General features: G+C 44.9%; 1 protein-coding gene across 4 annotated transcripts in view; it reads left to right on the forward strand.

Moving 5' to 3' along the window:
• The window catches only part of TNFAIP8 (TNF alpha induced protein 8), a 114,426-nt gene that overhangs the window by 42,000 nt on the left and 47,784 nt on the right, over nucleotides 1-24,642 (forward strand). Inside the window, exon 2 of one of the 4 annotated variants that reach the window (XM_045838144.1) lies at nucleotides 14,330-14,623. The exons of 1 other annotated variant lie outside the window; for it this stretch is intronic. In XM_045838144.1, the coding sequence (XP_045694100.1) occupies nucleotides 14,611-14,623 (13 nt within the window). In that variant the 5' untranslated portion in view covers nucleotides 14,330-14,610. Of the gene's footprint in view, nucleotides 1-4,356; nucleotides 4,434-14,329; nucleotides 14,624-24,642 lie in introns of those variants that run through there. 2 more of the 4 variants (XM_045838145.1, XM_045838148.1) reach the window with 2 other exon arrangements.

Below are 24,642 nucleotides of genomic sequence, written 5' to 3' on the forward strand. Positions count from 1 at the left end.
CTAAAAATTTGATTGTCATGAGAACCATTACAGGGTGTTGCTCAATACATGGTCAGATATTCTCCTGAGCCTGAGAGTGCACGTGCGTGTGTGTGTGTGTGTGTGCGTGTGGTGTGGCGAGGATGATTGTTCTCTGCTTGGGCTGGCAGGCAGGATGAGAAGGAAGAGAATTAAATCATTGCTGAAGAATTGAATGGATCAAGCCTGGACTTTGAAGTAGAAATAACCTGGAATCATTCTGCTTTCTTGGGAACCAGGGTTATTGTGGGTTGTTTGGTATTGGTGTGACTTTTTTCCAAAATGTTTGTCTACGCCTTCATCACACTAAAGAACAGCTAGGTGAATTGGTGGCCCCTGTCTAAATATTTCCTAGAATTGGGACCTGTTTATATATACATGTAAAGAGAACTGATTTGGGGGTTCTGAACTAACAGGGTGGAGCAAGAGTTAATAGTTTCCAAATGTTTGAAAGACACAGAAGAGGGACTAGCTATGTTCTCTGTCCTGAAGGCACAGAACCGGAGCCAGTGGATTGAAATTCAGGAAAACGGACTCTGGCTCAGTCCAAGGAGTGTCCAATGAGATCATAAACCATGGGCTGGTGACAGAAAGGGGGTAGAGAGAGTGAAGAGGTGTGGGGGTTCCCTTCTAATGTAAGTTGTCAGGAGGACCACAAATGGGAGGACCACAATTGGAAATGGGATTCCTGCAGTGGCCTGGAAGTAGACATTGGATTAGGTCAGCGATTTTCAACCAGTGTTAAAAATGACAGCAGCCAACACAATAGCTGTCTGGTGTGGATGAATCAAAATTATACCTATTTTTTTGGTCAGATCAGCAAAAAAATATATTTTTTGGTGTGCAGTAGAATTTTAGTAATTAGTTTATATGTGCCACAAGATAAAAAAAAAGGTTGAAAATGCTAGATTAGTTGGATATTGGACATTGAACTTGACATTGGACTAAGTTCCATTCCTGCCTAGCCATTTTGCGATTTTTAGGACATATTACATCCCCTGAAAAATGGAGACACCTGGCATTCAAAAGGCAATCCAGATCCATTAGTTCGGGCTCCCTGAGGGCGTGCTGTCTTCAGTCTCTGCAAGTCCTCCTGCAGTTGCACCCCCTGTTACAACACCAGTGCCTTTCTCCATGCAGGGGCGTCCTCATCAACATCAAAACATGCCTTGTTATTACCTGTCTTAAAAAGCAAATGAGAAACCAGATTCACCCATCCAAAGAAGCCTTCCAGCTCTAGGCCCACTGCTCTCCTCCATTCTGGTGGACTCTCTAAGGAGCTGTCTCTGCCCGCATCCCACCCTCCTCACTGCCCTTCCTCATCCCTCCACTCCCCAAAACTGTCTCTGTTAAAGTCACCAGAGACCTCCATTCTAACAGATGCGTGGGCTCCCCTCTCCTCCTCCTACTCAGGTTTAGCAGCATTCTGCACGGTTCATCCTTGCCTCTTCTTAAAACACTTTCTTGGTGTGGCTTCAAGGGTATCACACCCACTTTTCCCCACGTGCCATCTGTAACTCCTGCTGGACTCTTCTACTGAGGTGACCGAGGGCCCAGTCCTGGCCTTCTTCTCCCCACCCTTAATTTGAGTTTAATTAATTCAGAGTCTCTGAAGATTCATGGACATCAGTTTGTTTTTTGTTACATGAGGATACTAATGTGCAGCCAGGATTGGTGATCCGGTGATTTCACCTAAGCTCACAGAATAACTACCAAATGCTAGCACATGACTCCAAAATTAAAGTATGTAACACATTTTTTCCACACTCCAGACCTGACTGTTTTGTTGTTTATTTTAATTTCCTGTAGGAATAGGCATTTTAATTTCTACCTCACCCTCCCAACCTGCTCCTTCAGCCTGGGTCTGCTTTTCTCAATCTACACATTTATATATATTTCTCAGCTTAAAAGCCTAGATGGCATCTTGTGTCTTCATTCCCTTGGCAGTCCACAGCTCATCCAATAGCCAGTCTTGTCCACTGTCCTTCTAAATATTGCTATCTCACATCTCTCCACTTCTACTACCACCATTTCTCTTCTCAAGAACCTGTCAGCTTCTTTGCTCGTGCCTGTTCCCCTTGCCACTTCTGCTCATGTTGTCAGAGTGCTCTTACAAAACCCATCAGACCTTGTCGCTCCCTTGCTTCAAACTCTCCTGTCCCCTCCCATGGTGACTAATAAAGTCCGCCTTTTTTACCATGAGTGAAAGGACCCCCTTGACATGGCTCTGGCCCAACTCTACAACTTCATCTCTTACACCTCCAGCTTTCCCACTCCTCCTAGACCACACTGACTGCCTTGCTGTGCCGAAAACGTGCCAACCTGGCTCCTACCCCAGAGCCTTTGTACCACCCCTCCTTCTGCCTGGAGGGCCCTTCCTCCTGACATGTCCCTTGGCTCTTTCCCTCTTTTCAGCTTTCTGCTCAGATGTCACCCCAGGAGAAAGCCCCTCCCAAATGCTCCCTTTTCTTACAGTGTATCCCCTTCTACCCTCACATAGCATTTATCTCTGTTTGATATCCTGTTGTCTGGCTGTTTTACTAGAACCTCGTCACTGCTCTGTTCCCTGCACTGTTAAAATGCCATACATCACAGATGCCAATAGTAACAGAGTGCCACTCCTTGAGGCCTGATCCCAGAACCTCGTATTTTGTCACTTCTGTGGATGTTGGTCCCCTTTCCAGCTCCTCAGCAAACCGTGCTGCCCTAGCCAGGATCTACTGTTAAGCTTCTCTCAGAACTTAGTCTCTTATCATCCTGCCTCCCATTTGACCCCTGCCTGATCACGGATGACTCCAGAAATACAGAGGCATGGGAAGAAGTAGAACAGCATCTGGCCTTCTAGTGATTGCTGGATGGGCACCTTCCAGTTCTCTCTTGACTGCTTAGTGCGAGTCCATACTGCTCCTGCTTTCTGCACAGACTATCCTTGACAGTCCAGTCTCTAGGTTTTCTTCTTCCTTTTCTCTGTACCTTCTCAGTCACCTTCTTCTTTTTTGCCCCTCTATTAAATGTTGGTATTTCTGTCCTGGCCAGGTGACTTGGTTGGTTGGAGCATCGTCCCATACACCATAAGGCTGCATGTTCAATCCCCAGTCTGGGTGCATACAGGAGACAACCAATCAATGTTTCTCTTTTGCACCGATGTCTCTCTTTCTCTCTCTTTCTCTTTCTTTCTCTTTCTCACTCCTTCTCTCCCTCTCCCTCCCCCACCTCCCTTTCTCTCTCTCCTCAAATCAATAAAAACATGTCCTCACTAAGGAAAGGTTGCTTTTTCTTAGAACTCTGGGTTCTCTGCTTTTCTCTCTCCTTTGGTGATCCTATCCATCCCCAGGGCTTCACATTCTCACCTGGCAATGAGTTCCAAACTTATAGTTCAAGTCTGACCTCTTGTCAAAATTCTAGACCTGTATGTCCATCTGTAAAGTGTTCATCAGTACTTGGAAAGCTGACAGGCAACTCAAATTCAATATGCAGTCAGCTGAAGTTAACTTCTCTCCCAGTTTCCCCCTCAGTAAGTGATCCCGTTGGTCACCCAGAAACCCAGAAGGCTTCTTTCTCTACCTCAGTCCTGTACCCCATCAATTGCCAGTATTATCACTTCTCCCATGAAATGGCTAGAGAATCTATATACTGCTTGTCATGGTTTTCTGCCAGCAGCTATGACCAAGACACCACCACCATGCCTTACCTAGATTACGTCAAGGACAGTTCATGTGCCACATGCCCCTTATTCCCACCCCCTCTCCAGTCTGCCTTTCTGTGCTGCTGTTGGTCTTTGTAAGATATCTACCTGATTGTTATCTTCTGGTTAAGATGTCTTATTGAAGTTTTGATAAAGTCTAAACTTTAAACAGAGCTTATAAGATTTTTAACAGCCTATTTCTCAAACTGATTGTACTTGTTGGAGTCTCCTGGAACTCTCTGTGCCCCTCACTTCATACGCCCACCACACCGTCTTAAGGCATCACATGCTGCCTCTGGCCCCCTTGTTTATTAAACCTAGGGGCCCCCATCGGGCACAGTAAGGCCCAATAGATATGTGTTGAATGAATGTGGGCAGGCAGTGGCCCTGGATTGTAATAGTCAGTGTCCTCAAATTCTGATTTAATTTGCCTGAAAAATGTAAAGGCCTCCAAAGTCAAAACTTTCAGTTTTGTGGTGTGATCCTGTGTGTTATGTTTTTCTCAGCTCTGTAGTTGCCAGGGGCTTAGTAAAAACGAAACTGAAAGAAGTGTGTGGGATTCTGCTAGCAATCACTTTCAATCTGTGCTAGCTGAGTGGTCTCTGAGTTCTGAGCTCAGGAGGCTGCCAGACAGGGCTTGGAACCAAACGACCGGTGTGACCCAGAGGAGAGCAGGGAGGCAAGCTGGCGGCAGGGGCCTCTGCCGGGAACGTCTTCAACGTGACCTCGTGTAAGCCAGATCCAAGTGTCTGAGACCTGTTGTGACTTGTCTGAACTACTCATGAAATTGTCAAACCTGTTTAGGCAGAAGGCTTGAACACAAGAGTGTGTTTGGGTCTTGAGCAGTAAATCTTACTTAAAAGAAATATACAAAAACGTAATCAACTGTTGGTCTCAGTTATAATGAATCTAAAGAAGAATAGGGAAAGCTTTTTCCTTTAGAAGATCCAGGTCAGAATGTAAATGTCACGCCCAGGGCTGCGAGATTCTGGGTGAGGTTTGCCAGCCTCCCACCTCCCAGACGCCTATCTGCTGTGCCTTCCCAACAGGGGTCAGAGGGGCCGCACAGTCAGTGCTGAGTCAGGAGGAAAAGCAAGAAGAGAATGACACACTTCCTGCCCTAACTCCTAGGGAGTTTTTATGGTTTTTCTGTTTTGCTTTGAAGGTTCCCTAAAAAGTCAGAAGACTGCCCTGGCCACCTCTTGATCAGCAGCCTCAATTTATTTTTGTGATCTCACAGGATGTACACACTGCTATACATTCTTGTGACTCGCAGATTTCTCAAAACCTTTTTCTTGCTGTGAAAATATATATAGTATATTTATCAACTACAATTTGAGAAAGAAAGAAAGAAAGAAAGAAAGAAAGAAAGAAAGAAGGAAATTTCTTAATTTCATCACCCAGGGAAAACAAAACAAAACAAAACTTTGTGCATATATCACACCAGGACTTTATTTGTATGCTTGTAATTTTTCCTCTATAAAAATTATATACTACTTACTATAATTTCTTTGCTTTTATATGTTGCTTTGTAGCCTTTGTGAGGCATTCTTGTGGTATTAACTACTCCACAGGTCATTTTAAAAGACTGTTCTGCATGTCCCTAGATAGATGTGCCGCAGTTCACTGAACCAATCCCCCATTTGGATCGTTCGGCTGTTATGTTTCCACCGTTGGCATAACAACACACAACTCCCTTGAACTACAGCTGTCTGCACTTGTCTCTGTTTCTTTGGATGTATTCTTAGAAGTGGTTCAAAGAACATGTGGAGTTTTGAGGTTTTGATCTTGATTGCCACTTTGCCTTCCAGACATTTTACCTATTTTACCTTCCCACCATATAATACACACTTCTTACCGTGTCCTATATGGTCCTTTCCTGTTCTGGTCTTTGCTTAATTCCCAGCTCCTTCTCGTACCCTTCTTCCCTGTGCTTCCAACACTGCAGCCACATCGCCCTTTTTCTGCTCCTTTCCCTGGAGCGTGTCCAGGCTTGTTCTGTCTCAGGCTGGAGCTCCTGCTCTGCCTCTGGCTTCAGTGCCACCTCTGCCAGAGCGGTCTCCCTCAGAAACCCCTGTTCCTGTCCTTCCTATCAGCTCTCATGATCTGTCCTGTATTTATTTCTGTGTTTAGTTGTCTGCCATCCCTTTCTCCCTGAATGTCAGTTTTGTGGGACAGGAGACCTCATGTTTTATTTTCCAGTGTCCCCAGCATGTAAGTCAGTGCCTCCCATGCAGTAGGTACTGGATAAATGCAGGCTGATTTTGTTGAATGAGAGAACTCACCTAGGGACATGCAGTGTAATGTGTATTGCACTGCTGTCCCTTGGAGTAAAACATGCTAAATGCTGTAAGAAAGCTTCCAAGTGACAGAGGGAGACAGAGGTGTGGGAGCTGGCATCTGGCTACAGGCGTCATGATGAGCCTTGTGCAAGCTGAGCCTTGGGAGACTGGCTGTGTTTTGTAGCTGATGGTCATCGGAAAAAACCTGCGGGGCAAAGGAAGGTGAGTGAGCAGAGGCCCAGAGGTGGGCGGGCAGGACTGAGACCACCTTAAATCCCATGCATTTGGGAAGCATCACATATTCCTCATCAGAGTGACATGGTGAAGTGTGGACTGGACTGGAAAGTACTTTTCAAACTTAATTCTCGGCACAGATGGTGACGTGCTGGTGATAGGCCTGTGCTTTGGGAAGATGCACTACCAGCGCAACTGAGCTCAAGGAGCGGTAAGCACAGGAGGCAGATGGAGCTGGCCTGGGGCTGGAGCGAGGGGATGGGGCGCTGGGCATCACATCGCAGAGGTGGGGAAATAGGAGAACTTGGTGGCTGGGGGGAGGCAGGTTTCTGGGACAGGGTTGGGGAGTGAGGCTCATGACACTGAGGTGTCAAATCTGAGTGGCTGATGGGAAGGTGAGATATGGAGCCCCAGAAGAGAGGCTGTTTGGGGTCAGGAAATGTATGAATTTGGTATCAGCCTGCCCTTTGCTGTACAAAGAGCGTTTTCTTGATTAAACTAGCCCGCGTGACCTCCTTTGTCCCGAAGGGCCCCAAGATGGGGGACTTGGGCTCCCGTGGCCCCCTGCTCATCTGTAAGAGTAGCACAGCTTAGTGGGGAAAGAATGCAGGGCTCTGACGCCTCTCCAGGGGACGAGAGGTGGTTTGCTGGCAATGCCTGCTCCCCTGTCACATGTAGAAGGAGACTGTTTGATGTCAGCCTGTCCTGATGTAAATTTGTTCCGTTGTTGGGCCGAGGAGGATGGGGGAAGGGACAGGTACTGACTGGTGGGTACAGGAGCAGGGGGGCACTGGGTGCCCACGGGTAAGACGAAGAAGGTGGGTGGCACGTTGCCCTTCTACAAATGGTCAGGGCTGCTATGTGTTTTTCCTGGGGTTGGGCAGGGGGGTGGGTCAAAGAAAAACTTTACTCAAGACATGGTGTAATTTTTTCTTGCTCTTGAAATTTAAATTTTCTGGGAGTTGCGTTTTCAAATTCAAGTTTGAAAATAACCACGTGGGTAAAATGACAAAATGACAAAGTCTGTGTCCTCTAAAGAGGGAAGGAGAGTAGAACTGCTTTGCTGGCCCTCTCTGGAAAGCTGTCTTTTCAAGAAACCACCTTCTGCTACCGTTAAAGCAAAGGGTTTGACAGAATATAAATGAAAATGAGGACAGGAGAGCACAGATAAGGAGCCAGCAGTACTTGGTGGATGGGTGACCCTCCAGACCAAGAGAAGAACTACTGATGACAGTGTGGCAGGGTGGTGATGGAATCCAGAGAGGTTAGACAGAAAAGTCATCAGATTTGGCAGTGGAGAGAGTGTGAGGAATTCAGCTTGGGAAATATCATATGTTGCATATTAAATGGAAATTCTAGAAATTTATGGAGACATTTACTCTGAATTGGAGAGTTTTTCTTGGCAAATTGAAACTTTAATTAGTTTAATATTTAATTACGAGGGATCATGTTCAATTTCACATGAAAGTTTGCGATGGAAGAATGCTATAAAATGTCAAGACTCTGTTTATACTCAGGTCCGGAGAAAATAGACCACATTTGCGCACCAGCACACATACTGCAGCAGATGCTCGGTGTTTCTTTGCTTTGTAAATGCTGATTTGGTGTTTTCATTGGTGGTGTAAGTGTGAAGAGAGAGTTGGGCCTGCGTCAGAGAAGGCAGACATAAAAGCCCGTTCTGAAGTCCTGAGCCCCGGCTGTCACCGCAGCTGCGAGTTCAAGCAGCCAGCTCAGTGACTTGGGCCCGCCTGCAGCCTCGCTGGGCTGCCTCGTCCTACTTGCTGTGAAGTGAGCTTAGGTGATATCAGAGGTCTTGCCAATGCTGAAGTTAGGCGATTCTAAGAGAGAAAAGAGAAAGACACCCTTTATTTGTTTGTTCGTTGTGTCATACTTTGTAAAATTTATACCTAAAACACAGAAACACTTACTATATGGTAGAAAGGTCTGCCTTCCCGTGCACACTTCCTTTCTGTGCACCCTGTTGCGGGAGGCCATGAGTGACAGCTGAAATGATGACAGACTTGAGAAGCCTGCGCCCCAGACCTGCCCTTGACACCTTGACGCCAGCGCTGGCCCCCAGCAGCTCTGTTCACACTGTTTGACTGCTCTGCCAGGCCTTGCAGGGGAGGTTGCCAGGTGTCCTTTTTATTTTCCAGATGGTTCCACATGTGTGCTTTCTGTCCACTAAACCAAGGACATGTTCATGATATGAAGAGAAAAAAAGTCAACAGATTTAGAGACATACCTACGTTCATATCCTGGCATTGTACTGAACAGATATATTAAATTTATGGTGCTCAGTTTGTTCACCTGTAACCAGAGGGCAATAGGGCCCAGCTCCTACAGTTTTGGTGAGAACTGAGAAAGTGTAGGGGAAGCGCCATGCACGCTGCCCAGGTTCCAGCAGGTGCTCAGCCAGTGGGACTTCCCCACCCTTGTCTAGGCATGAACCATGCACTTTTCTGCCAGTGTGAGTCCTCCTTGGGCGAGAGAGAGGGAAAGCCTGACCATCCGCCCTGTCTGTGATAATATCTGTAAAAGGCTTCAGAGCACCTTGCCAATCTCAGGCAGTCCCTTGGAATGATTTCCCCTCGGCCTGTCTTCTTTCCCACTTCACCAATGAGCGCTCATTCCTTGAAGAAGAGGAGAGGGACAGAGAGAAGCTGAATCAGGAGGAGTCTCTTGTTGGACCACAGTTTTAAGGAGGTCTTTCTAAGAGTTAAGGTGGCTGAAAACGATGCAGAAGTGGAGGGTGCAGAGAGAATGGATAGGGAATGGCAGGGAGTGGGGTTGAACAGAAAGAAAATACCACTACTCTTGGCAGCCACCAAGTCTTGCTCTAGGGACTACAGAGTATCATGGGAATGCCAAAGCACAAAGGTCAAGGTGTTTTGTAGATGTGTTTCCAGTTCTGTCTCTGAGGCTATAGAATCAGATGAAATAAACAAACGAAGGAATCTTTTTCATGCAGGCACATTTTATTATTCTTGTGCTGATTTTGTTGAATGTGTTGCCGATAAGGATGTGGGCGTCTGCAAAAAAATGTTTTTCTTGGGGTATGCAATAAGCAGTGGACGAAACTAGGCCAGAGAGAAAATGTGCACTGTAGAGATTATTTTGGGAGGGGAGGGCCTAGGTCTTCTGGCTTCTCTTCCCAGCCTGGCCTCACCTTGCAGAGCCCTGTTGAATATGCTGCTTAACCTCTTCTGCTCTGTCAGTGTCTTTGGAAATTGGGATTACAACCCACTTTCATCAGGTGTGGAGACAGTGAAATGATTTAAGTGATAGCGTCTTGCTTAGAGATGCCTAGATAACGTGGAGATAGCATGCTCAGAAAGAGGAGGATCTAGTTTTCTAAGAGCCACTGTCATGTGGTTGCAGATAGGTGGAAAGGAAATATCAGATAAGGTGCACCCAGACTTCCCTAGTGAAGCTTTGAGTGCCTCCATTTCAGTCCATGCCAGTTGTACTCCCTGGAGGCACCCTGCTGCAGAAAAAGATGGAGAGCCACGTGTATCCCTGAGCACAAGCTGCTTTAACAAAGCTGGATCTGGACAGATTCCTATGTCAGTGGGCCACCAGGAGGGGCTTCTAGGGCTGGAATCCCTGCTGCCTCCTTTCCCCTCTCTGCCTCAGAGCACAGGGTGATGCCGCTGCCTTGTGCCACCATCACAACTGTTGATCCTTGCAGCTCCTGAGAGGGTCCTAATTTGCAAGTCCCTGGGAAGCATAGAAGAACTGTATTCAGGACTTCTGGCCAAGATGGAGGCTAGGTAGACGCACTGTGCCTCCTTGCACAAACAAAACTAAGGACAACAAAAATTTAGAAACAAAAAAACATCCAGAACAGAAAGAAATGAACTAAATGAAAGTCTGACAACCATTCATCCAGACCTGTAAGGAGGAGCGGAGTCGGAGGCCTATGGAGAGGGGTCAAAGGGTCCAGGCATGAAAAAGCAGTGGCTGGCAGATGTGGGTGCACTGGGCGCAGACGGCAGTTGGTGGACCCCAGAAGTGCAGGGGCAGCTGATGGACCCAGCAGCAGACCCTGGGTGCGGGAGGCAACGAGCAGACCTAGTGAGGGGCGCAAGGCAGCTGGCTGTCTGCGGTCACACATTCACGGGCAGATAAACTAGGCAAAAACGGGCAGCAACACAGACTGAGCAACCCAGGGACTCAGCGCCGGGAAACAAAGTCTAAAAGCACTGATTGAAAACACCTGTGGGGGTTGAGGCCAGGCGAATCAGCCTCACAGGAGAGCTCCTTGGGGATACCCACGGAGTCCTAGAAAGTACACAAGCCCACCTGCCCGGGAGCCAGCACCAGAGGGGCCCAATCTGCTTGTGGGAAGCAGCAAAGGGTACTGAAGTCCTAGAGAGAGCAGAGCAGGTGCAATTGTTCCTTCTCAGATCCTGCCCCCACATACAACATCACAACCCAGCAACTGAGGTGCCCCGCGCTGGTGAACACCTAAGGCCCCACCCCTCATATGCAACAGGCACGACCAGACCAAAGGGGGGGGCAGGGAAAGATGGCTCAAACAGAATTAAAAGCCCCTTGGCCAGTACTTTTAAGCAAACGAGAGATTGCCAACCTATCAGATGCACATTTCAAAGCACTGGTGATCAGGATGCTCACAGAATTGGTTGATTTTGGTCGCAAACTAGATGAACAAATGAAGGCTACTATAAGTGAAATGAAGAAAAATGCACATGGAACCAATAGTGATGGAAAGAAAACTGGGTTTCAAATCAATGGAATGGACCAGAAGGAAGAAAGGTACAACAAAACAGAAAAGAATGAAGAAACAAGAATTCAAAAAAATGAGGAGAGGCTTAGGAACCTCCAGGACACCTTTAAACATTCCAAAATCCGAATTATAGGGGTACCATAAGGAGAAGAGGAAAAGCAACAAGTGGAAAAGTTATTTGAACAAATAATAAAGGAGAACTTCCCCAATCTGGCAAGGGAAATAGACTTCCAGGAAGTCCAGGAAGCTCAGAGGGTACCAAAGAGTTTGGACCCAAGGAGGAACACACCAAGGCACATCATAATTACATTAGCCAAGGTAAAAATGAAGGAGAGAATTCTAGAAGCAGTAAGAGATAAGGGGACAGTTATCTACAAAGGAGCTCCCATCAGAATGTTAGCTGATTTCTCAAAAGAGATCTTGCAGGCAAGAAGGGGCTAGAAAGAAGTATTCCAAGTCATGAAAGACAAGGACCTACATCCAAGATTGCTCTATCCAGCAAAGCTTTCATTGAGAATGGAAGGGCAGATAAAGTACTTCTCAGATAAGGCCAAGTTAAAGGAGTTCATCATCACCAAGCCCTTATTTTATGAAATGTTAAAGGGACTTATCTAAGAAAAAGAAGATAAAAAATATGAACAGTAAAAAACAGAAATCAAACTCACAGTTAGTAACAACCACACCTAAAACAAAAGCAAACTAAGCAAACAACTAGAACAGGAACAGAACCACAGAAATGGAGATCACATGGACACATGGAGGGTTAGCAACAGGGAAGTGGGCGGAGGAGAGCGGGGTGGCGGGGAAGGTGTAGAGAATAAGTAGCATAGACAATAGATAGAAAATAGACAGGGGGAGGGCAACAATAGCATGGGAAATGTAGAAGCTAAAGAACCTATGACATGTGGACATGAACTAAAAGGGGGGAATGTGGGTGGGAGAGGGTGTGCAGGGTGGAGGGGAGTGAAGGGGTGGTAATGGGACAACTGTAATAGTATAATCAATAAAATATATGTAAAAAATAAATTTTAAAAAAGAACTGTATTCATATCTACAAAGGCAATTGAAGAAAGTTAGATATTTTTTTACAGAAGGGTGTTCTGTGAGTTTTGACTGTGCCACAAATCTTCCTGATCTTTAGCCCCTGACTGTGCTTCTTCTTTCTTCCCAAATGAAGTAGGATGACCAGAATACATAATTACAACTGTTAGAATTGCTTAAGACAGCAAACTTTGAGTAAATCTAAGCATGTAAGACCTGGGCAGGATGTCTTTAAGGAAACGGGTCCCCTGCCCATCCAGATGTGTTGCTTTTTACTCTCCTATTGTTGGAGAGCTCTCTGCAAAATCAGGAATTGGTCCTGCAGGGTGTGGAGGTGCCCAGCTGATACAGAGGGCTATAGTGCTTACAGGCTTCTATGCCCTTGCCTGGTGTCAGTAATGTGCTGGTGCCTCCCTGACTGTGCCTGGAGCATGTGTGAGGGCACTGCCACTGTTGGCAGTTGTTTTTATGTGATGCCGTATGACTTCCTCCAGCCTTCGCTTCCCACAGCTTCACTGTGCTGCTCCTTCTTCTGTCTGTAGTGGACAGAGTGATTTCCGAAGGCTCCTAGCCATGCAGCTACCACTTGGACCACATTTTAAGGAAATGCGAGATGCTAGTCCCTCTGTTTAGATGTAGCATTTCTGCTTTTTACACTTTGTAATTTACCCTCAAAATTGCCACTGAGTCAGGATTTGGGAAGTACTTGTGATTTAGAAACCTGCTATTCCAGCCCCAGCCCATGTGGCTCAGTTGAATGAGTGTCCTCCCGCAAACCAAAAGGTTGTCAGTTTGATTCCAGGTCAGGACACATGCCAGGGTTTCAGGTTCAGTCCCCAGTCAGGGCACATATGAGAGGCAACCAACTGATGGTTCTCACATCAATGTTTTCCTCCCTCTCCTTCTTCCTCCCTTCCCTCTCAAAATTCAAAAATACTAAAATTAAAAAACAAAAAGAAAAGAAACCTGCCCTCCCAGGAGGAGTATTCTCTTGGTATCTTCTTTGACCCTTTGTCCCTGATGAATACGTAGCATTAAGGGGCCAGCCAGAATTTGGGAAGATAACACAAAGAAATGCAAAAGGATGGATTCCAAACTTAGTCACGTGACAATGCAGGCTAAGGAAAACAAGAAATGTATAATATGTGTGTAAATTGGTGTTGATTCTGTGTCTCTTTCAGCCTCCTCTCCGAAACACTTAGTGGAAGGTGTTAATGCAGGTCAACAGCAAGGTTTGTTGCCATTTGTGTGCTCTCTGCATTTGCTTCACATGGTTCTCTTTGCATCCTGATTGCAATTCTCTGAGGTAGATGAGGTTATTCTTATTTACAGAGAATAAAATTGCTGGGAGATGTCAAGAAGCGTACAAGTCTACAAAACCAGGAAGCGGCACCACTGGCTCATCAGCCACACCTACCAGACCCCAGAGCACTTGACTGTTGCATTTCACTTGCTATCTGTTTTTTCTTTTTTTGCTGAGTACCTGTTAGACTCAAGACAAAGTGTTATTGCTTCAAGAGCATAAAAATAAAATCAAGAAACTTAGTTAGCAGGTAGTAGAATATAGATAGATGAGTCACCAAAAATAATATAAGGACAACTGTGATTAGGTACCCAGAAAGTGTTACCAAGAAAACTCCAGTGATCCCCTGGGGATCCACAGAAAGAGGGTTCGCAGAGGTGGTGCACTTGAAGTGCGCCAGGCAGAACTGGCGGAGTCTCTGTGGTGGGGATGAGAGGGGAAGGACTTGTGGGTGGTGCTGATGGTCGAAGCGCCAGTAAATAAACAAGCTTCTGAAGGACTGTTGGTGTATATGCACATATTTGTGTATTCATATGTACACATTGTGTGTGTCTGGATATAGTCATGTGCACATTTTTAATAAAAACCTTATATTCTCTTCAGAAGCAAGAGACTAATGATTTTAAGTAGAACATTGCCCAAACTCTTTTCTTTAGTTTTCCGGAGAACAACAACACCTCCAAGCAGTACTTAACTATGAATACACATTCATGTTTATACTGGCCAGGTAGGAATGAGGTGTTTTTTTATTTTCTCTTTTCCAGGCATCTATGATTGGTGCTGCTCCCTTTTTTAAAGTATGCGCTCCTCTTTTCTAGCATGTTGAAACATTAGACTTCCTGTTTCTGCTTGACTTTGAAAATATCTCCTGTTCGCCTCTCAGAGATAATCCCCGTGTTTCTGTGTAGCCGTAGTTTACAGGTAGCAAGTGCAGGCAGCAACCAGTCCATCCCCACTGGGATGTGGAGACCTCTCTGGATTCAAAATTAAAGGCTACCTAATGCATTCCACTACAGGTGACGAAACCCAGCTCCCAGAATAACAAGCAAGACAACTTTCAAAGTGACTGTTGTTGACCAGTGTCTCTGTGCATTTGTTTGGAAAGCTCATGGTAGATTTTTCAAAAGGACAGTATAGATTCTTTTGAATTATTCTCAAGGAGGACTGACTCTTCCTGAAGGTGATACAGATGCCAGATGCCGTAGAGAACGTACCAGCAAGGGTGGCTGTGCATTTTCCTCCCGTCTATGTGACTCTGCCAAGACTCTGAAGCTGTCCTGATCGATACAGGGAGAAAATGCTGAAACTAGGTGAGTTAAAACTGCCCTCAGACTAACCTGGGTGTAAGGTCCATGTTGGAATCCGGTGGAATGTTCAGATGACTAAGTAACCTGGTGTTGCTGTCTACGAGGGAATGACTTCTGGTCGCAGCTTTAAAGTGGCTGTGTTCAACAAATCACGGCTTTTCTTTCACTGTGACTCTGGGTGTGGAGAACTGGCATTTTGCTGAGGGAGGTTTTCACCCACTACTGTGGGTGAAAAAAATAGCATCTAAATTTGCATGTAGACAGTTTCATTTGGAGACAAATGAAGGCTTGAAGTGTTTCAGAAAATGGGGCTCCGAAAAGACTGGATAGCTTTTTCACTTAAAGTTTCTTGTTTTTACAATTTCCATGAGCTTTATTGAGTCTAAGACATCTCTGACGCCCAGTGGTCTGGTAGTGGCAGCGACACCATGGGGTGGCCTACGAATGCACGGGTGTTTATTTCTGTTCTCCCAGTGTGTAGGGGTCTGTCAGAACCTCCCTACTGCCACTTCTTCTAACAGCCAATACGCAATTTTATCCCATAGGTAAGCCCTTTTGTACTTTCAAAGTACACTTCAGGCTTATTTTCAGCTTATTTAATGCTTCTACAAGTAGACTTAATTTTATTTTTAAGGTAAATTGAAAAAGTTTTTGAAGGTTGAAATAAAGAGAATCTTCAGTAGTCCTTAAATTTATATTTATATTTACACATTTTTTTCAAGTTTATACATAAATTTTGTTGGAATTTATTTAGAATTTTTCTGCTCAGAGAACTTTGTGGAGCCCAACTTGAATGCTAGGGAGGAACTAAAAAATTGGAAGACATAGATGGGTGTTAATATATGTAGTTTCTTGGCTCATTAATTGACAGCTTGGCAGCTAATGCGATTTCCTAGGACCATGACTTCTTCTGTTACGTGGGATGTGGTCACTGGCACATCATTTATGTCAAGTGTACATTTGGCTACCAGATGCCCAGAGCTGTGCATGTGATTCTCTGTCAGCTTTCTTTGTATGTATGTATATAAGCATATTCTATCCAGTATATAGAAGTGGTCGTATGTCTGTGACTATATATCATGGCATATATAAAGTTGGGATCAGAGCCAGGTTTGGTTGGGAAGGTTTTATGGAAGAAGTGAGTTTTGGGTAGAGTTCCAAAGGGAGGGTAAGTAACATACTTTGGCAGAAAGAAGAACATATATAACTTTTCCAAGGCTGGAGTGATTAAGGCAAACACACCCATGAGTAGGCATGAACCATTTAAAGCACATTATAAATTACTGGTTGAAAATAGCCAGGCTAAAGGTGAAGAGGCAAGGGGATACGTGTAGAAGGAAGAGGAGGGGTATGTGGGAGCTCCTCTATTCTGGGTCGCTTGTAAACTTCACCCTTGGACAGCAGCACCCTGACCATGTTGCCATCTAGTGGAACTGGCCCAAATGCATGTGGGAGCATCACCCATTTCCTCTCACTTCAGGTTGAATTAATAGTGTGTTTTCTTGGTGGTAGGGGAGCTTACCTACCACCAAGAATTAGACAAAGGAAACGGATGTGACTATGTTCTCCAAAGTGACATTAATTTTGCCTTAGGGGAAAAGTAGGGGTGAATACAATATATATTTAAATATATATTGTAGAGTAATATGTTTATCAAATATAACGAATTCCCCATAGAAACATATTTATCAAATATTAAGAATTTCCTATGGACAACCTGTGTAGACTGTGGTACTGCTGAGAGTACAGGGTGTCTATGGCCTTTCAGCATAGGGCATGGAGCCCACCAGAAGTTCTGCAGCAGAATGAAAGCATATCACATCTGGTTCTGGGATGGCTTGTTGTTTCATGTGGTTATGGAGTCCCTACTGGTACAGTGGTGAAGGAGAGCCCTTGACCATAGATTTCACAGCCCACAGACCTCATAGCTGGAAGAAACTGTAAAGAGCTGTGCTCGCTCTCCCTTCTACCCACCCATGCATGCATCCATTCACCAAAACTTAACTGAATTCCTGTCCTCTTCCCGGTACCAGGGAAACACCAGCAAACAAAGCAGATAGAAGTTCTTGCCCTTGGAGAGTCAACCTTCTAGAATAAGAAAAACAAATAAGTAAAACATTCAGACATAGAGAAGGGAAACTAGATGAATGAAAAACAAAGCTAAGTATTTATGGTAGGTACAGCTTTTAAAACAAGGTAATAAGCCTTTTCCTATGGCATACTTTTCTAGCTACCTCAGGCCTTTGGCACCTATATCCTTGATTGTTCTTTTTGATCCATTCTGGATTAATAAATAAATAAATATGAAAAGCAATATGCAGTGATACTCTGTACTCGTCGGCTTCAGAACTCGTCAAACCTGGTACTTGTCGCATTTTGATGAGAAAAAATGTATCAGCACTGGGCATTTGCTTGCCACTCATTGCACTTGCTAGAACTTGTATTAGTCATGACCCATCCCCACAAGAGGAAGTGCTTTCTCAATCGTCGCTTGCTTGCCACTCATCAGAATGAATTAATGATAAGTACTGAGGTACCACTGCACATATAGGGATAGACTGATTGATTGATTGATTGATTGGTATAGATAGAGTATATGGGTTACTACTAAGTGATATGGAGGGGAATTTTTTTTCTAAGTTGAAACCCGGGATGAGGATTGTTGTGAGTTTGTATAGTCAGGGAGGATTTGCAACTGTGTGTCCTCACTGAGAATGTGGTATTAGATTCATATGAAAGATACAAAGAAGCCAGACCTGTGACTACCCTGGGGAAGAACAGTCTGGGCAGAAGGTGAACAGATGCAGAGACCCTGAGGTGGGAATGGGCGTGGTATCCCAGAAAAGGCCAGGGGGCTGATCACAGTTGGGGAGAGGAGCCAGACAGATGGTGAGGAACCAGAATAGGGGGCACCTTGTGGGCAGTTATAATGAATTTGACTTTTACCGGACAAGAGATGAGAAGCCATTTGGTCTAGTTTAAACTACTCATTTTATAAATTAAATTTAGGACATAGAAATCAAGTCAGGTGTCCATGGTTATTCAGCGTCATGGTGCCAGAACTGGGATGAGAACCTGCCTCTGACCCAGCATTCTGCCTACCACCCTGTGTGCTTGGATGGGACGTGTGACCACGTGCAGGCCCAGACTTCCAAGTACAGTGGCCTAGAGAAAGCTGAGTGCTGGGGGCTCCTCCAGCAGTGGTTTCGGCCTGGTTCCTTTGGGTCGTTCCCCCAGAGTGTGCTACCCACCTATAGAGGACCCACAGCAAACAAGAAAGGATCAGAACTCTTATCTCAGAGGAGTCCTCTGCCAAACGCTACCTTCCTTAGTTTTGACATGGAGACAAATCGTTTTGGTTTTCCAAGAATTATAATCTTATAAACCCTAGAATCTACAATCTCATAAAGCCTCCCTGCATTCATATTTTTTTAAGCCTTGCCTGAGGATATGTTTATTGACTTGAGAGAGAGAGAGAGAGAAACAGAGAAACATCAATGTGAAAGAGAAATATCTACGGGTTGCCTCCTGTATGCGCCCCAACCAAGGACCGAACCCTCAACCTAGGTATGTGCCCTGACCAGGAATCAAACCTGCAATCTTTTGATGTATGGGCAATGCTCCAACCAACTGAGCCACCTGGCAGGGCCCTACATTCATTTTTAAGTTACTTGGATGTAGTTAACACAAGGGTGACTGAGTGCTATCCAGTGCAGCTTGGCCTGGGCAATTTTTGCCCAACATTCTTTGTCTTCTTCCTTCACTGCGAAGGAAGGCCTTTTTCCTTTCCTTCCACCTCCTTTAGATCTTATGACTGCTGTCTTCTGGACACAGGCCAGATTTTTGAATTTCGCTCTCCATTGAAGGTCAGGCTAGTGCTAAGTATAGAGGAAAATGCCCTTGTGCTGTCACCTGTGTCATCTCCTCTTTTTTAATCACCCATGGTCAGTATTCTGTGGACAAAGTAACACGATGTATTTGCGCAAGGTCGTCCCATGTTGTGGAGAGAACTAACTCATCTCTGACTCTCTTGCCCCTCCCTCCCATTATAGGTAGTATGAGATTTACATTATCATCTTACTTTGCATTTACATTCGTTTGTGTGATACTTTTTCATTTACATTCATTTGTATGATACTTTTTCTTGTGTTTTTTTTTGTTGTTTTTTGATCAACCAAGGTAATTTCTTATGTTCATTTTTGCACATTGTGTACAAGTGAGCTCTGAGGTCCCACTACCTCACACCGTTGGGGTCATCATTGATTGGCATCCTTTGGCATCAGCGCTTTCAGTAGTTAGTTCTTTGTCTACCCCTAGAGCATGAGGGCAAAGACCCCCGTGGTCCTTTGGCTCTTTAGGAGAGTTTTCCTAGCTGGCTTTGGTGAGAACCTGAAAAGGAGTGCTTGCTGGAGGAAATTCCACTATCAAAACTGAGGACAACAAAGCAAATGCAGAAATGCTGTTATTTATGTGGTGGTTGCTGTGAGCAGCAAGTAGGCCTTCAAAAAACTTGTCAAGAAGCATTTCTTCATTTCTAGCTTATGAAAAAGTATTTGCTGCATGTGGGTAGTGGAGATTGAGAGAGTTCAGTTAAAAGGTGCCTGCAAAGACAGCCTAAAAAAAACGCTGACCAATTTTCGCAGCTTCCAAAAGTGATTCTTTTGGAATTCAGTGTTTCGGTGGTAAGACTGCAGAGTGAAAGCCAGAAATGCAATGAGCTACATGCTGTGTGCCTTTGTAAAAGTAGCCCTGAGTGGACTCTGAGTATATCCTAAGGCAAAAAGCTGGCCTGACACTACTAGACAAGTGCTGTCCACCCCAGCTCCCATCCTCCATCCCCCAAGACAGTGCCCTGTCTCTGCTAGCTACCTAATAAGTTCCTACCCTTCACCAAATGTGCCCCTCAGTGCCTTACCACACCCTTGGCTCCTGGGCCAAAGCTCAGGGCAGGTCTGACCTGGCTCCTGGCCTTTGGCTCCACATTAGGGTCTGGAGTTTTTACACACCCTTTCCTACCTTACAATTCTTGCCCTTTCTGCCCCCGTCAGGAAGGCAGCCACTCCTTTGTGGCAAGGATGTCCCCACAAAGGGTCCATCAGGAAGCCCCATCCAGGGTGGTGGGGCAGCACCATGCTGGGAGTGGGGGAGGAAGCCCAGGAACTGGAGTCCTATATCTCAGGCTCCTCCCTGTCTGTGCATAGAGCTTTCTCAGCATCCTGGCCTGGGCTCTGCTGCCGGTTACCACTGCCATTGACAGGCAAGACTTGGCCTTGTAAGAGGGACTCCCAGACTGCGCTCTGGCCTTTGTTAGGCAGCAAGCTCAAGGAAATGGAAGAGAATGGGCTGGTCATGTGGCAAAGCTGCATTAGAAGTCCATGTTGGCTGCACAGGATATTTTATCAGTTATGACTCTTATTATACAAGAAAGAGAAACCCAGTGTAGGCTGGCTCATACACAAGAGAATGTTTTATTAACTTACATAACTAGAATGAGTTTTGATTTAGCAGTTCAGTGATGTCAAAAATGCATTTTCTTTCCAATCTGCCTTCCATGCTTGAAGTTCATGCTCAGCTAGCTTCTCTCACGGTGGTTAAATGTCTACAGCAATTCTAACTTCATATCTCCAACACACTTCCCGAGGGAGAGTGAAAACTGGCTTCTGGTAGCTCTTTCACAGGAGTGAGTGACCTTTTCTAGAAGTCCCCAGCAGATTTCTGGTGTTTCGTTAACTCAGATAGGGCCATGTGCTCAACCTTAAGCCAGTTTATTGGCTGTGGAATGTACTGTGTTGACTGGCTTGGGCTTGGATTGCCTGAACCAGTCACTACGTGATGAGGGGGATGGAGTTACTGTGACTGAGTTAAAATGGTCAGGGCTGAACCTGAGAGCTGGGGTAGGGGTAGTTCCCTCTCACACAGCACCTTGCTAAGGAGGGAGGACGGAAGTGATGTCAGGTGAGCTACGATGTCTGCCACACAGGCTTCCTTTCACTGGGCTTTTTTTCTCTGTTGCTTCTCATTTGGTGGCTGGCTATGATATAATACTGTGAATAGAGCCCTGCATGTTGGATACCACCCCCCAGACAGTGACATGGATGCTATCAGGGAGACCAAGGACACAGTCTCTAGGAACCACAGCACTGCAGATGAGAAGGAGAAATTCTCAGAGGTTCATAAAATATCCCCAAGGCACCTCAGACCTGGTCTGTACAGCACTGAGCAATGAGAATAGGAATTAGGGAAAATTAATTACAGGCAACATTCAACCTGTGGTAATTATAAATCCCCACAAAACACTGAAGTCCAATATAATTTTTCTTTTAAAACAGTGTAGTAAGACCATGTGTCCCTGTAAAGGATGCTCTCGTCTTTTATAGATGTGAGTTTAATGGCCATATTTGATTAGTTTATCTTTTTAAAATTGATATTACCAGGTTCAGGATAATGTAAAGACTTTGAAGTTGTACACAAGTAAACAAAATAGGGGCAGTCATATGGGGTTTTATTTCATTTATTCCAGATGGGACTTCTAGGAGAATGTCTAAGGCAGGCGAAGGGACTGGGCACATTCAGAGAGCTCTTGGAGAGTGAGAAACACCGTGACGCAAAGGGAACCACCACTTTTGGTCATGAATACATTGGAGCAGAAGAGATGAAGTTTATCTTTGTAGGTGAAGTTCAGGACTGGGTACAGGATTGCAAAATCCACAGCCTTGTCTACAGCCAGTCAATATTCCTTGCCGTGTCTCTGAGGATAATATGTGCACATAGGAGCCCTTTATTATTAGTGGGCTTTGACTGAAACCCTAACCATGACCTTGAGTGAGCTAGACTGCCCATGTGCCAGAAATCAAGTTCAAGAATGCTGGACTACACTACAAAAGGACGTGGTGCCTAAACACATGCTGTGTCTCAGGATGGCTGGTTGCCGAGAGGATACCTCCACTGTGGAGGTTTTGGACATCTAGGTTCTCGTCACTGTTAAGACACTTGTATGACAAAACTTTGAGCATGTTCTATCAACTTGCTGGGCCTAGTTTCTCATTTGTGAACAAGTTTGAGGAACGAGGAGGTGGGGTGAGAGGACCTCAAAAGCTGTCTTTGAGCACTGGCTTTCTGATTGGGTTCTGTGTGGGGTGTGATAGGAAGTGTTATGAAGAACTGAGATGGAGTTGAGGTAGGGAATTAAATCCTCTGTGCCAGGGCATAGAGACAGACGGGTGATGGCACAGTGTTAGTATTGCATGCTGCAGATGTCTTACACAGCAACCAAGTGGCTGGACTGGCTGAATGCCGGGTATGAATTGCTCCGAGTGTTGTCCTTTGGACACTACAGATGCTGCAGTATAACCACAGCTTACTGAATCATAGAGTTGTTTCCTTTGCCGAGCACAGCTTGGATTGGGTACTGGCTTCCAGGCTTATGTTCTGCGACATCCAGATGTCAGGGATCTTGTGGGATCAGTGTACACGAGGTGAGATTAGAGGGTGACTTTGGCAGATACTTCTCTTAAAAGGCCGTTTCAAAGCCATGGTTGCCTGGCTTATCCTGAGACTGACGAGCCACACTAGTGCTGTTGGTTTCCTCTTGTTAATAGTGATTACTGGTGGTATTGCACACTGTTGTGGTTTATTGTTTTCCAGTGATCCTATTGCTCAATAATCCATTTTATATTCTACTCTGAAACATTTCACACTGGAGCTCTACCTTAGTAGGAAAAAAGTTGTTTGTTTTTAAAATCAGTTTATATAAACCAGTTGCCCCAAACTCAGTTGTCTGCAAGAACCAGGAGAGAAATATGAACGTGTAAACAGTGTTTTGTATGATCAATTGGAACTTGAGAGGCCTGTGACCAGCTTGCAGAGAACAGGTCCCATCTAAAGGCATTAAAGCTAAGGTGAAACACCAAACTTGCCTGGCCAAGACAGCTGTGAGAGCTGGATTCAGACCCATGGTTACCAATTTATGACTTTGGGGGTGTACAAACCAACTAACTTCAGGTATCCTTGGTATGTTTGTTCAACTTGAGAGGATCCAGATTTTATGGATGTGAGCCTTTTGTAATTTTGCTTTTATATCAGATTTTTGCTTTTACTTTAGATTACAAGACCTACTATTGTTGGAATGAATGGTAAAAACCATAATTTTTACCCATGAATTGGACATACTTCAAATGAAATAGTGTCCTCATAAAAGTCATTTCTTTGGTTCGTGGCCATTGGAGGCTGAATCGATTTAGAGAAGCAAAGATGGAAATCTCAATCAAAACAGTTCTGAGTATTTCACATCATTTTAAAAAATTGCATCACTGAAGATAAAGAACTCCAAGCATTTGAAACTTATACCTCGGCCCTGCAAGTTGTCTGCTGAGTATATACACTCCTTATTGCCTTTTCTTGGCATTAACAGGGGTGGGGTTAATGACCGGGTGGAATCGGGAGTGGCACAAGCTTATGTTCACTGTTTTACCAACCTTGCACCCTCCCTGCACTTCCACCTGGGATGCACCATGAGTGAACAAAGAAACCAATGAATTCATTTATTCTTAGATGTCATTCACCCAGGACTTTCCTCCAAGGGATCCTTGTATTTTTAAAAGAACATGATAGTAAAACAGGAAATAGGGCAAAGTTTAGCCTAAAGTACCACCTCTCTAATGATAGTATTTTCTGCCATGCCAAGAGGATGATCTGAGACTTGGGAGCCTCCCAGGTACCTGACAGATAACACTTTGTGTTGCCCTGCTGCAGGTAAGACCTGCTGGACCAGCAGCAGCCACTGAGCGTGGACTAGAGCTCGACTTCATTTTTTTTTAAATTTACATTATTCAAACTCCTATCAGAGCCCACACAAATTCTTGCAAATGTGTTTTGTAAGAGATTGATGGCACTCAGCTTCCCCGTGCCTGGTGTTGGCCAGTGGGAGAATTCTGGGAATTTAAATATTCCTTCAGCAAAGTGAGTGAAAGCTGGGCTAAAACTGTGTTCTTTTCATACTGCTTTGTCTTCAGAGTGCTCTCAACTTGTTCTTTTCAATGAGACTTCATAAACAAATAGTCCACCAGTCCTTTCTCTCCATCCTTAACACCAGTTTATTCTGCAACCCTTTGCAGTTTGGCTTCTATTGCCTGCCAGTCAGTCATGCTACTAAATTGTCTTCCTCAAAGCTTTCCAGTGGCCACCTGATCATTATATTTATTGGCCTTTACTTGTAGCCTTTCTTTCTGACCGGTTATTTTTTTACCTGTGGACCATTGCACATGCTGCTAGCTCTACCTAGAACCTTTCTCCCTTCTTTCTTTCCTCACCTCCTCTTCCTTGGCTAATTCCTGTCCTTCAGGTCTTAGCTTAGACATCATTGCTTTCAGGAAACTTTCCTTGATGACTCCTTCCCCCAGGTTTGATTCAGGTACTGTCTTATGAGCTTTCATAGCACTCCACACTTTTCTGCTGTTGCACTTACCATACATACTATATTTTAATCAGTGCCCTGCCTTCTCCCTCACTGTACTATGGACTCTGTGAGGACAGGTACCACAGTGGTTTCATCTACACTATGTGCCTTATACCTGTGCATTGCAGATGCTTGATCAATATCTGTAGAATGAAGAACTACATAAATGAAGATGACATCTGAGCAGTCACATGTACAGCTCCCTGTAGAGCAGACAGTGAACCCATTTTCCTCCATCAACCTTTGATTTTTCCTAGGTCCCTTGGACCTCTAATTAGAAGATGTAGAAGTGTTGTCAGATACTGTCAGTAAAAAATGGCATCTGGCCCTGAGGAAGAAGACAGCTGTCAGGAAATCCTGGCCATTCACATGTAGCCATTTCATGACTAGGGAGTAACTCTTGGCATTGCTTATATTAAACAGTGACAGTATTTGTGATGAAACCAAAGGAGAGGGTGAGTTCTAAGGGTTCTGAGCACCAATAGAGTGGCAAACACATTGTTTAGGAGGCCAAGCAAATGGGTGGTAATGATTTTTTCACTATTATGGAAAAAGAACTTGAATATAT

The sequence above is a fragment of the Phyllostomus hastatus genome, unplaced genomic scaffold, assembly GCF_019186645.2.
Source record: "Phyllostomus hastatus isolate PE091 unplaced genomic scaffold, TTU_PhHast_1.1 phas_contig_254, whole genome shotgun sequence".
NCBI lineage: Eukaryota > Metazoa > Chordata > Mammalia > Chiroptera > Phyllostomidae > Phyllostomus > Phyllostomus hastatus.